Raw genomic sequence first — 13,850 nt, forward strand, 5'->3', positions numbered from 1 at the left:
TATGCTGTCTAGGTTGGTCATAACTTTCTTCCAAGGAGCAAGCGTCTTTTAATTTCATGGCTACAGTCACTATCTGCAGTGATTTTGGAGTCCCCAAAAATAAAGTCTGTCACTGTTTCCATTGTTTCCCCATCTATTTGTCATGAAGTGACGGGACCAGATGCCATGAACTTAGTTTTCTGAATGTTGAGTTTTAAGCCAACTTTTTCACTCTCCTCTTTCACTTTCGTCAAGAGGCTCTTTAGTTCTTCTTCGCTTTCTGCCACAAGGAATCAGTCTGCAATGCAGGAGACCCCAGTTCAATTTCTGGGTTGGGAGATCTGCTGGAGAAGGGATAGGCTACCCACTCCAGTATTCTTGGGCTTCCCTTGTGGCTCAGCTGGTAAAGAATGCAGGAGACCTGGGTTCGATCCCTGGGTTGGGAAGGTCCACTGGAGAAGGGAAAGGCTACCCACTCCAGTATTCTGGCCTGAAGAATTCCATAGACTGCATTAGTCCATGGGGTTGCAAAGAGTCCGGACACTCCAGTTTAGAAGTTAGGAATACAGTCTATGGTAGATCATACTTTCCAAAGATGGCCATGTTATCCCCCCAACCACACATGGTCTTCTTAACAAAATGGTCATGGAATTTCCACTGACAGAAGGGGTCTGTGTTGGCCTCCCCTTGAACCTGAGCAGACCTTTGTCACTGCCTTAGCCAACAGAATGTGATGGAAGTAATACTGTAGGGCTTCCGAGTCTACATCTCTGGACAATATGGCTGCCACTAGCTCTCTTTTATAGGTCTCTGGTGGCCAGACGGTCAAGAATTCGCCTGCAATGCAGGAGACCTGGGTTCAGTCTCTGGGTGGATTGATACCTTGGAGAAGGAATTGGCAACCCACTTAAGTATTCTTGACTGGAGAATCCCAAGGACAGAGGAACATGGTGGGCTATGTCCATGGGGTCGCAAAGAGTCGGACATATTTGAGCGACTAACACAGCTCTCATCTGGGACGTACACTTTGTTTTCCTTTAAAAACTCCAGCTATCCTGAAACCACTATGCTGAAGAGAGATTTTTAGAGGTGGAGATACCCAAAGGGCCCCACCTGTTTGAGTCTGCCTAACCCAGGTGTCAGACATTGAATGAGTAAGCCTCCATGACGTAACATCAGCCCCATATAATACCCAGTCAGGCAGAAACCAGCCATCCCCACTATGCCCTGTCAGAGCTCCTGACCCACAGAAACAGAAGAGAGAGAGAATACATGATTAGGGTTATTTTAAGACACTGAGCTTGTGGGTAGTTTGTTAAACAGCAATAGGTAACTAATATACAGGCTCTAAAGTCACACAGACCTGGTGGGAATCCTGGTCCTGCCACTTTACTAGCTGTGTGACCTTGGGCAACTAATTTAACCCCTCTGGTTCCTGAGTTTCCTCATCTATAAAATAGAATTGATTTTATAACCAAAAGCTAAACAATGATGACAGAAGTCAGAAGAAAGGTTATCTGTGAGTGGGAAAGATTAAGTGGGGGAGGGACAGAGTTCTGTACCAGGTTATTGCTGTTCTATTTCTCAGGCTGGGCAGAAGCTACACACGTGCTTACTTGTAAAAGTTCATCAGACTGTTTCCTTATGATGTAAGTACTTGTCTATGTAGATGTTACAGCTCAACTAAAATTTTTACTTAAAAAAGCACACACAAATAAATAGCAAGAAAAAATTACCTGCATTCCAACCTTCTTTTCAAGTTAGGGGCTCTTAATCCTTTCATATGATCTGAAAACATGAAAAGAATCAGATATCATAAATACATTATTTTTTCAGAGGATTCCTTGACCCAAGGAAACTGAGTTGTCTGTTTTTTATAGACTTCCTTTCAAGAGAAAATAAATGAGAGTTTCATTTTTATAGGAGCATTGATTTGTATGAGCTCTTGCTTCTGCAAGTGAAGAATCCACTGAAAATAGGACAAGAACCACCAAAGTTGACCATCTCTGAGCCAACAGAAGCCATTTAAAAGGAGAATAAGCCTCTCTATCTCCAAGTCTAAATCACCTGGAGTAGCCACAGAAGAATGCATGACCAGGGTCTCATTTGGAACTGCTTCCATCATTTTCCTCTACTCTCTTTTATTTCAATCCAACCATCTTCGGACCATGCTCTCTCTAACTCCTTCAATTCCAGTCACTAAGTTAGTCCATCTGGAAATTCAAGTTTGTTTCCATGGAATCCTTGAGGAAACCATTCAGGCTTAGGCCAGAATAAGAAGAGTTTCATTAACTTCTCAGCCAACTGTGACTGCTGGGTTGAAAATCATTAAAGAGACACTGGGCTTAAACAAACATTAGAGTAGATGAACTTCACAAATACATACAGAACGTTCCAAGCAAAAGCAATAGAACATACATTCTTCTCAAATGCACATGGAACATTTTCCAAGACATACACACATTAGGTCACGCAATGAGTCTCAATATATTTAAGAAGATTAAAATCATATCAAGCATCTTTTCCAACTACAATGGTATAAAACTAGAAATTAATTACAAGAAAACTGGAAAATTCACAAATATATGGCGATTAAACAACACACTACTGAACAACCAATGAGCCAAAGAAGAAATCAAAAGAGAAATTTCAAAATACCTTGAAACAAATGAAAATGGAAATAAAACATACCAAAATATGTGGGATGCACAAAAACAATTCTAAGGGGGAAGTGCAAGTGATAAATCTCTACCTCAAGAAATAAGAAAAATCAACCTAATTTTACACTTCAAGGAACTAGAAAAATAACAAAGCCCAAAACTATTAGAAGGAAGGAAATAACAAAAATTAGAACAAAAACAAATGAAGTAGAGACTAAAAAGGCAACAGAGAAAAATCAGTGAAACTAACAGCTGGTTCTTTAAAAAGATAAACAAAATTGGCAAGTCTTTGCTAGACTCACCAACAAAAAAGAGACACACATAGGGCTCAAATGAATAAAATCAGAAATAAAAGAAGAGTTATTACAACTGTTGCCACAGAAAAGAAAGAGTAAGAGACTACTACGAACAATTATACACCAACAAAGTTGATGGCCTAGAAGAAATTGATAAATTCTTAGAAACATACAACCTAGAAGGACTGAATCATGATGAAACAGCAAATCTGAGCAGACTGATTACTAGTAAGGATATTGAATATCCTTTCTAATATCAGTAATTTAAAAAATCCAACAAACAAAAGTCCCAGACCTGATGGCTTTGCTGCTGAATTCTCCCATCCAAGTAGTAACCAGGCCTGACCCTGCTTAGCTTCCGAGATGAGATGAGATCGGGCACGTTCAGGGTGGTATGGCTGTAGACTGCTGCTGAATTCTACAAACATTCAGTGAACTCATTTTATGAAGCTAGTATTACCCTGATACCAAAACCAGACAAGGACACCACACACAAAAAAGAAAATTACAGCCCAATATCCCTGATGTACATAGAATAAAAAATCATCAACAAAATATCAGCAAACAGAATTCAACAATATATTAAAAGGATCATACGCCATGGTTAAGTGGGACTTGTTGCAGGGATGCAAACTTGGTTCAACATCCACAAATCAATCAATGTGATAATCTCATTAACAAAATGAAGGATAAAAATCATATAATCATCTCAACAGATGTACAAAAGCACTGGACAAAACGCAATGTACATTTATGATAAAAAAAAATCTCAATAAACCAGGTACAGATGGAACATACCTTAAAATAATAAAGGCCATATGTGACAAGTTCTCAGCAAACATCATAATCAGTGGTGAAAAGCTGAAAGCTATTTTTCTAAGATCAGGAACAAGACAAGAATGCTCACTCTTTCTCTTTTATTCAACATAGTATTGCAAGTCCCAGGCAGATCAATTAGACAAGAAAAAAGGCATCCAAAGTGGAAAGGAAGAAGTAAACCTTATGCTACTTACAGACAGCATTACACATATATAGAAAACCCTAAAGACTCAATCAAAAAACTGTAGAATAAAGAAATTCATTAAAGCTGCAGGATATCAGCATACAAAATTCTGTTCCATTTCTACACACTAATAACAATCCATCAGAAAGAGAAATTAAGAAAACACTCCCATTCACAACTACATCAAAAAGAATAAAATGCCTAGGAATAAATTTAACCAAGGAAATGAAGGCTTGTATATTGAAAACTATAAGACATTAATGAAAGAAATTGAAGATGACAAACATAAACGGAAAGATATTCCATGTTCACAGATTGAAAGAATCAATATTGTTAAATTGTCCATACCACACAAAGCAATCAACAGGCTCAATGTAACCAATGTCAAAATTCCATTAACATTATCCATAGAAAAAGTTCAAATAATCATAAAATTTGTATATAACCACAAAAGACCCCAAATAGCCAAAGTAGTGTTGAAAAAGAACAAAACTGGAGACATGTCTTCTAATTACAAAATGTATTTCAAAGCTATAGTAATTAAAACAGTATGGTACTGGCATAAAAACACACAGATAGATCAACAAAACAGAATAGTAAGCCCAGAAATAAACCTACTTATATAGTGTCAATTAATTTATGATAAAAAGTGAAAGTGTTAGGCATTCAATTGTGTCCGACTCTCTGTGACCCCATGGACTGTAGCCAGCCATGCTTCCCTGTCCATGGAATTCCCCAGGCAAGAATACTGGAGTGGGTTGCCATGCCCACCTCAAAATTTAAGACTAATTACACCCAAATCTATAGTTGTTTATATATATATATAAAATCTTATTTTTTTTATTTTTGGCTGTGCTGGGTCTTTGTTGCTATGCTTGGAATGAAACCTAACCCACTGTCTTATACTATACATAAGAATTAACTCAAAACAGATTAAAGACTTGAATGTAAGATCTGAAACCATAAAATTTCTAGACGAAAACATAGGCAGTAAGTTACTTGACATGGGTCTTGATGATGATTTTTTTTTACTCTGACACCAAAAGCAAAAATAAACAAATGAGCAATACAATGTGATTTTTTTTAATGGGCAGATCTAAATAGACATTTTCCCCAAGACATACAGATGGCCAAAAGGCACATCAAAAGATGTTCTACATCACTAATCACCAGTGAAATGTAAATCAAACCCAGTATAAGATATTACCTCACAACCATTAGAATGGTTATTATCAAAAAGAAAAATAACAAATGTTGAAAAGGATGTAGAGAAATGGGAACCCTTGTGCACTGTTGGTGGGAATGTAAATTAGTGCAGCCAATTTTATAGAAAACCATATGGAATTTCCTCAAAAAATTAAAATACAGAACTATCATATGATCTGGCAATTCCAAATCTGTGTATTTATCTGAAGAAAGATATCTGCACCCCAGGTTCATTGCACTATTATTTACAATAGCCAAGACAAGGAAACAACCTAAGTGTCCATCAGTGGATGAATGGATAAAGAAAACTGTGGTTTACATGCATGAAGGATATTATTTAGCCACAAAATTGCTGTCTAACCACAAGTTAACAATCTTCATAAGTTTTCTAAAAACTGATAATAAGTTTAGTAAGTTTAAAGCTAATTAAAACAAACGTATTCTCTCTAAACAACTTTTTTCCAGCTCTTTTAAGGCTAATACATAAATGTTTCTGGAAATTAATTTTACTCAAAACTATAACTAAGTTGGTTATTTTGAAAGTCATTTCCTCCTCAAATCATTTATCAAAACTGACTTTCATTTGCATTTATGTAAACACTGCCCATTACCACCCCTGATGAAAGCAAAGACAGTCAAGCTTGGTTGTTAGGGAGGCAATGTTAAATAACGTGGCAATAACCCACAAGAAAAAGATCTAATTACCCTATTCACTACCAACACTGGAAAAGGTCAGTTTTCATTCCAATCCCAAAGAATGACAATGCCAAAGGATGTTCAAACTACCACACAATTGCACTCATCTCACACACTAGCAAAGTAATGCTCAAAATTCTCCAAGCCAGGCTTCAACAGTATGTGAACCATGAACTTCCAGATGTTCAAGCTGGATTTAGAAAAGGCAGAGGAACCAGAAACCAAATTGCCAACATCTGTTGGATCATCAAAAAAGCAAGAGAGTTCCAGAGAAACATCTACTTCTGCTTTATTGACTATGCCAAATCCTTTGACTGTGTGGATCAAAACAAACTGGAAAATTCTTAAACAAATATGAATACAAGACCATCTTACCTGCCTCCCGAGAAATCTGTATGCAGGTCAAGAAGCAACAGTTAGAACTGGACATGGAACAACAGACTGGTTCCAAATTGGGAAAGGAGTATATCAATGCTGTATATCACCCTGCTTATTTTACTTATATGCAGAGTACATCATGCAAAATGCCAGGCTGGATGAAGCACAAGCTGGAATCAAGATTGCCGGGAGAAGCACCAATAACCTCAGATATGCAGATGACACCACCCTTATGGCAGAAAGCAAAGAACCTAAGAGTCTCTTGATGAAAGTAAAAGAAGAGAGTGAAAAAGTTGGCTTAAAATTCAACATTCAGAAAACTAAGATCATGGCACCCAGTCCCATAATTTCATGGCAAATAGATGGGGAAACAATGGAAACAGTGACAGACTTTATTTTCCTGGGCCCCAAAATCACTGCAGATGGTGACTGCAGCCATGAAATTAAAAGATGCTTGCTCCTTGGAAGAAAAGCTATGACCAACCTAGACAGCATATTAAAAAGCAGAGACATTACTTTGCCGACAAAGGTCTGTCTAGTCAAAGCTATGGTTTTTCCAGTAGTCATGTATGGATGTGAGAGTTGGATTATAAAGAAAGCTGAGCACCAAAGAATTGATGCTTTGGTGTTGGAGAAGACTCTTGAGAGTCCCCTGGATTGCAAGGAGATCAAACCAGTCAATCCTAAAGGAAATCAGTCCTGAATATTCGTTGGAAGGACTGATGCTAAAGCTGAAGCTCCACTACTTTAGCCACCTGATGTGAAGAACTGACTCATTGGAAAAGACCCTGATGCTGGCAAAGATTGAAGGCAGCATAAGGGGATGACAGAGGATGAGATGGTTGGATGGCATCACCAACTCGATGGACATGAGTTTGAGCAAGCTCCGGGAGTCGGTGATGGACAGGTAAGCCTAGCGTGCTGCAGTCCATGGGGTCGCAAAGAGTCAGACACAACAGAACAACTGAACTACCAACACACACACCCTCAAATTTATATGCAATGATCCTTAAACTAATGAAAACAAAGCCATCACCACACCTCCTGTGACCGACACTGACCAACCACATGCCTCTACAGGACAGTCCACCTGCCCCCTCAGAGGGTGCATCTCCTCACGTCACTCCTGGTCCAGGCTTTTTGGGACAATGAGCGCATCCCCGAGCAGGACTCTCTGTTATGTAGTTTCTAAACTGTTTGAGTCATGACAAATAGAAGGCTGACTCAGGACTCTGCTCCATGTTCCCAAATCAATTCAGTGGGCAGCATCCTGTTCCATCAAGACAGCCCAGCCCACCACCCCAGGTTCCCTCCTCATGGGCAGTCAAGGGGACCTGGATGAGTTTACTTTGTGATGTTAGTGGCTCAGTGGTAAAAAATCTGCCTGCAGTGCAGGAGACCCAGGTTTGATCCCTGAGTCAGGATGATTCCCTGGAGGAAATGGCAACCCACTCCAGTGTTCTTGCCTGGGAAATCTCATGGACAGAGAAGCCTGGCAGGCTACAGTCTGTGGGGTCAGAACAGCTGGACACAACTGAGCGACTCAACAACAACAAGGACTGCATCCAGAGTCTCTCTTCCAGAGCCTTGTTTTCTTTGACCAGAATAAATCATCTTAAGTTGTCTCCAGAAGGGATCCTCCCCCCATCCTGGGCCACTGTCTTAAGGCTATGGGTCCCCTCTTGTCCTCCAGGCCTCACTGGTGCTTAGTCAAGTCTGCCCTGAGCACAGCACTGGATTCCAGATGGGCCATAAACAAGCATCAAGCAGGTCCACGGCCCACCTTAACTTTCATCAAGATGTGATGTTAACAGTGTATGTGCATGTGTTAAGAGGCCATAGATCTTGTCAGACATCCTGCATCAGTCAGCTCAGGCTGCAATAACAAAATATCAGAGTCTGTGTGGCTTAAACAGAATTGCATTTCTAACAATTCTGGAAGCTAAATTCAAGATTAAGGTGACGAGACTGGTTTCTGGGGATGCGTCTCCTCCTGCCTTACAAACAGCCATGTTCTTGCTATGTGCTCACACCTTTCCTCACTGTGCATGTGGAGGGAGAGAGCTCTCCTCCTTTTCTTTTAAGGCCACCAATCCTATCAAATTAGAACCTCACCCTTACAACCTCATTTAACCTTCAAGTGTTAGTTACTCATTTGTGTCCGACTCTTTGCGACCCCATGCAGTGTAGCCCACCAGGCTCCTCTGTCCATGGAATTTTCCAGATCATTGGAGTTAACCTTGCTCATTGGAGTTCACCTACTAAAAGTCCCTTCTCCAAATACAGCCACACTGGGAGTTATGGATTCAGTATCTGAACTGGGGTTTGGGGGGTGTGGTGCACAAGTCACTCCAAAGAAGTCTGTTTCCCAAAATGGTTAAAAACCACCAGTGGGCAATGTGGCAAACCTCAGAAAGCAGAAGGAGAGTTCTTGCCCTTGATGAGTTTACTTCCTTATTAGGAAAACAGATTCACGTGGGATCAGAGAATAGGAAAAGTTATTATAAAGTGCTGGAAAGGAGAGAGTCTTCCTTAATGTACAAACTAATGATGATGATTTCACAACTATTCCTCAATTTAAAAAAATAAGTAAAAATATAAATACACATATAAATACAAAAACAAGCAAACATACCAATTCCTTTAGATGAACATGAACTCTTTCTCCAAACTCACTACTGCAAAATATGAAGGCCAAGCCCTGAATCCATTCTTTCATTGTGGCCACCACGTGTGAGTTCAGACACCTCCCGGAGAGACTCAACAGAAAAGGTAAAAATATTCTCACCCAGCAGTGAATTCCCAATGAAAAACAAGGCAAAAACAAAAATGTTATCAAGATGCAGAAAGACTGTACAGAGGCTCCTATGTTCTTCAGTGAATCAGGAAAGGAGGTCCAGATTTTTCTCATTAAAGAGAGAAAAAAAAGGGGCTGAGAGCTGGAAAGCAGAGGCATTTCCCCACAGCAGAAATTTCATCAATTTACACTACCTTAAGTGACTGATTCCACACACAAGACAACAGCTGGTCTTCACACCAACCGTGCAATGAGGGGCAAGTTTTGGTATCTGCAGCTTACTTTAAAATCACACAGTGTGATTTGTACATGAATAAATATCTTAGTCACTCCTCAAAATAGGGGTTGGGGATCTTACTTAAGCTACTCTGGAAGTCCACACTCAAGAGGCAGCTTCCAGACCGCTTCAGTTAAGCTTCATCTCTGGTCAATGCCCAAGGCTGTGCCAATTAGCACAATGAATATGGAACCTATTTTCATAGGTAAAGTTAGTGACCTATCAGTCAGTATGTCAGATGTTAAAATGGAAAGTAGTTGGGAAATCAGGCGTACCCCAGCCCTGGAGACTGGCTAAAACGTTTTAGAGATGCTCCAGCCTTGCCTGGAGCAGTTAGCCTTGGGACCCTATCATTAGGAGGTGATGCCCAGACTTAATTCCTAACAGCTTCCAGCTGTGAAACATTAGTATTCTGGCTGCCTGACCTGGCCCTCTATAAAAGAAACCGCATCCCACCTCTAGACAGAACATCTATAAGGGAGGGGAGCTTGCAATTCCTGGAGCTTACAGACAGGACTTTTCAGTGCCTGCATGCTTGCTAATTTGTGTGTGGGAGTATGGCATTAGACGCTTCTCCTGGGAAGAAAATCTATGTATGACAAACCTAGACAGCATATTAAAAAGCAGAGACATTACTTTGCCAAGAAAGGTCTGTTCAGTCAAACCTACGGTTTTTCCAGTAAGCGTGTATGGATGTGAAAGTTGGACTATAAAGAAAGCTGAGCGCTGAAGAATTGATGCTTCTGAACTGTGGTGCTGGAGAAGACTCTTGAGAGTCCCTTGGACTGCAAGGAGATCAAATCAGTCAGTCCTAAAGGAAATAAGTCCTGAATATTCAATCCAAGGACTGTTGCTGAAGTTGAAGCACCAATACTTTGGCCACCTGATGCGAAGAACTGACTCATTGGAAAAGACCCTGATGCTGGGGAAGATTGAAGGCAGCAGGAGAAGGGGACGACAGCGGATGAGATGGCTGGATGGCATCACCGACTGGATGGACATGAGTTTGAGCAAGCTCCGGGAGTTGGTGATGGACAGGGAGGCCTGGTGTACTGCAGTCCATGGGGTCGCAAAGAGTCGGATACGACTGAGCGACTAAACTGCACTGCATGGCAGAATTTCATCTAAACTTGTCTTTATAACATAATCCCGAGGATATGGGGGAAGAACTAAGTAATACCCGTCAACCTCTGACTATTGGGCACTGGGAGAGCTTTCAAAAGAACCGAACAGTTGTGGCAGATCAAAGTGGCATGGGTCAGTGGCAACTGATAGTTGCTGTTCTATCCCGCAGTATGAGGGATGAGAAGATAAAGCCTCAGATTAGACTGAAGGGCCCGGCTGAGACAAGGTTCAAGAAAGTTTCTCGCATGGCTTCCCAAAGCCTGCACTTCCTCCTGCAAGACCCTCGCCTTCCCTCTCTCCAGACGTGGGTGACCTTCTCGAGAGGCCCGATCCCACGCAGCCCGGGTCCCTGGGAGGAGGCGACGCGCTGCGCTCACTCACCTTTGTGGCAGTGGGACAGGAAGTAGGCACGGGCCCTCAGGTTCTCCCTGTCGAAGCGGTCTATGGAGATGGTTGGATACTCTACCATCTGACCCTCGAAGGAGCTCATAGCGTCGGTCAACCTTGGCAGACTAGTCGCCTCGCGAGTGAGCCGCGGAAGCCACAGCCTCCATCCAGCCCCGCTGCCACTTCCGGGAACTTGCCACCGCTCACCATTGGCCGGCCGGGCGCAGCAAAGTCCAATCAGAACAGCTTCGCGTCCGGGGTGGGCGGTGCCAACGAGCCTCCTGTCAGTTCCGGCCTCCTGTCACCAGCGGGTTAAAACCAAACACCTGGGCTACTCTGCGTTCACAGCTGAGAGGCTGAGTGGAATCTAGGCTGTAATGCGAGCAGCGGGGCCCCTCCTGTGTACGTTGGCACAACACATCGTCGATTTGGTGAAGAGTTGCCTGGGTCTGTGCAGGAACAAGAATGTGAAGGGAGACAACGTCCAGAGCAGGCTACTACATCCAAGGATGCGAAGCGGGATGCGGACCTTGGCTTTGAAATCCGACTGCATTCCGCTTCCTGCTTGTCCACTGTGTTCCTGAAAGCTTGCTTTGGCTTCTCGTCTTTCTCGTCCCTTCCCAGTGTCTTCTTTATGGGATAATCGTGAAGATTGTGTGAGAAAATTCTATCAGTCTTGTGGTATATTCTCCAAGCCAGGCTTCAGCAATACGTGAACCATGAACTTCCAGATGTTCAAACTGGTTTTAGAAAAGGCAGAGGAACCAGATATCAAATTGCCGACATCCGCTGGATCATTGAAAAAGCAAGAGAGTTCCAGAAAAACATCTATTTCTGCTTTATTGACTATGCCAAAGCCTTTGACTGTGTGCTGCTGCTGCTGCTGCTAAGACGCTTCAGTCGTGCCCGACTCTGTGCGACCCCATAGACGGCAGCCCGCCAGGCTTCGCCGTCCCTGGGATTCTCCAGGCAAGAATACTGGAGTGGGTTGCCATTTCCTTCTCCAGTGCATGAAAGTGAAAAGTGAAAGTGAAGTCGCTCAGTCGTGTCCGACTCCTCGCGACCCCATGGACTGCAGCCTACCAGGCTCCTCTGTCCATGGGATTTTCCAAGCAAGAGTACTGGAGTAGATTGCCATTGCCTTCTCCGTTTGACTGTGTGGATCACAGCAAACTCTGGGAAATTCTGAAAGAGATGGGAATACCAGACCACCTGACCTGCCTCTTGAGAAACCTGTGTGCAGGTCAGGAAGCAACAGTTAGAACTAGACATGGAACAACAGACTGGTTCCAAATAGGAAAAGGAGTGTGTCAAGGCTGTATATTGTCACCCTACTTATTTAACTTATATGCAGAGTATATCATGAGAAATTCCGGGCTGGGTGAAGCACAAGCTGGAATCAAGATTGCCAGGAGAAATATCAATAACCTCAGATATGCAGATGACACCACCCTTATGGCAGGCAGAAAGTGAAGAAGAACTAAAGAGCCTCTTGATGAAAGTGAAAGAGGAGAGTGAAAAAGTTGGCTCAACACCCAACATTCAGAAAACTAAGATCATGGCATCCGGTCCCATCACTTCATGGCAGATAGATGGGGAAACAATGGAAACAGTGGCTGACTTTATTTTTGGGGGCTCCAAAATCACTGCAGATGGTGATTGCAACCATGAAATTAAAAGACGCTTACTCCTTGGAAGGAAAGTTATGACCAACCTAGACAGCATATTAAAAAGCAGAGACATTATTTTGCCAACAAAGGTCCGTCTAGTCAAGGCTATGGTTTTTCCAGTAGTCATGTATGGATGTGAGAGTTGGACTGTGAAGAAAGCTGAGCACCAAAGAATTGATGCTTTTGAACTGTGGTGCTCGAGACAACTCTTGAGAGTCCCCTGGACTGCAAGGAGATCCAACCAGTCCATCCTAAAGGAGATCAGTCCTGGGTGTTCACTGGAAGAACTGATGTTGAGGCTGAAGCTCCAATACTTTGGCCACCTGATGCAAAGAATTGACTCATTGGAAAAGATCCTGATGCTGGGAAGGATTGGGGGCAGGAGGAGATGGGGTCGACAGAAGATGAGATGGTTGGATGGCATCACTGACTCAATGGACATGGGTTTGGGTGAACTCCGGGAGATGGTGATGGACAGGGAGGCCTGGCGTGCTGCAATTCATGGGGTTGCAAAGAGTCAGACATGACTGAGCGACCGAACTGACTGAACTGACCTAGCTATGAGGTTTCCCTGGTGGTCCAGTGGTTAAGATTCCACATTTCCAATGTAAGATTCAGCACAATCCCTATCAACATACCAAGAGCATTTTTCACAGAACTATAACAAATAATTTTAAAATTTATGTGGAAACACAAAGGACTCTGATAGCCAACAATATTGAGAAAGAAGAACAGAGTTGGGGGAAGAACAGAGTTGAGGGAATAATACTCCCTGACTTCAGACTGGACTACAAAGCTACAATCATCAAAACAATATGGTACTGGCACAAGAACAGACTCATAGATCAGTGGAACAGGATAGAAATCCCAGAAATAAACCCATGCACTTCTGGTCAATTAATCTACAACAAGGGAGGCAAGTATATCTAACAGAGAAAAGACAGTCTCTTCAACAGTGGTGTTGGGAAAACCAGACAGCTACATAGAAAATGTTCTAATTTTATTCTTTTACAACATCATATGCAAAGATAACTCAATATAGATTAAAGACCTGAATGTAAGAACGGAAGCCAGAAAACTCTTAGAAGAAAACACAGGTGTAATACTCTGACATAAATTGTAGCAATATTTTTTTTTGGAGGTCTGCTCCTAAAGCAAAGGAAATAAAAGCAAAATAAACATATGGGACCTAATTAAACTTAAAAACTATTGCACAGCAAAGATAGCCAGGGACAAGACCAAAAGATAACCTACTAAATGGGAGAAAATATTTGCAAGTAATATGACTTATACAGCCCATGACATCTTAAAAGAGTCAAACATGACTTAGAGACTAAACAACAACATAAGGGGTTAATATCCAAAATGCATAAACA

The 13,850-nt window shown here is 42.0% G+C and overlaps 1 protein-coding gene across 4 annotated transcripts in view; it reads right to left on the reverse strand.

Annotated features, from left to right (window-relative positions):
- DCLRE1C (DNA cross-link repair 1C) overlaps positions 1 to 10,946 on the reverse strand; it is a 36,380-nt gene extending 25,434 nt beyond the window's left edge. For 2 of the 4 annotated variants that reach the window (XM_081553559.1, XM_081553558.1), the window contains exons 1-2: positions 10,799 to 10,946; positions 1,716 to 1,767 (exon numbers count right to left, since the gene is read on the reverse strand). Coding sequence is in view for 1 of the 4 variants with exons in the window: in XM_081553558.1 (XP_081409684.1) it covers positions 1,716 to 1,767; positions 10,799 to 10,907 (161 nt within the window). In the remaining 3 variants the exon portion in view is untranslated. The remainder of the gene's footprint in view (positions 1 to 1,715; positions 1,768 to 10,798) is intronic. The other 2 variants (XM_081553560.1, XM_081553561.1) reach the window with 1 other exon arrangement.
- Positions 10,947 to 13,850: the final 2,904 nt, after the last annotated feature.

Source organism: Giraffa tippelskirchi, chromosome 13, assembly GCF_054371585.1.
Source record: "Giraffa tippelskirchi isolate mGirTip1 chromosome 13, T2T-mGirTip1v1.2.pri, whole genome shotgun sequence".
NCBI classification, from domain to species: Eukaryota; Metazoa; Chordata; class Mammalia; order Artiodactyla; family Giraffidae; genus Giraffa; species Giraffa tippelskirchi.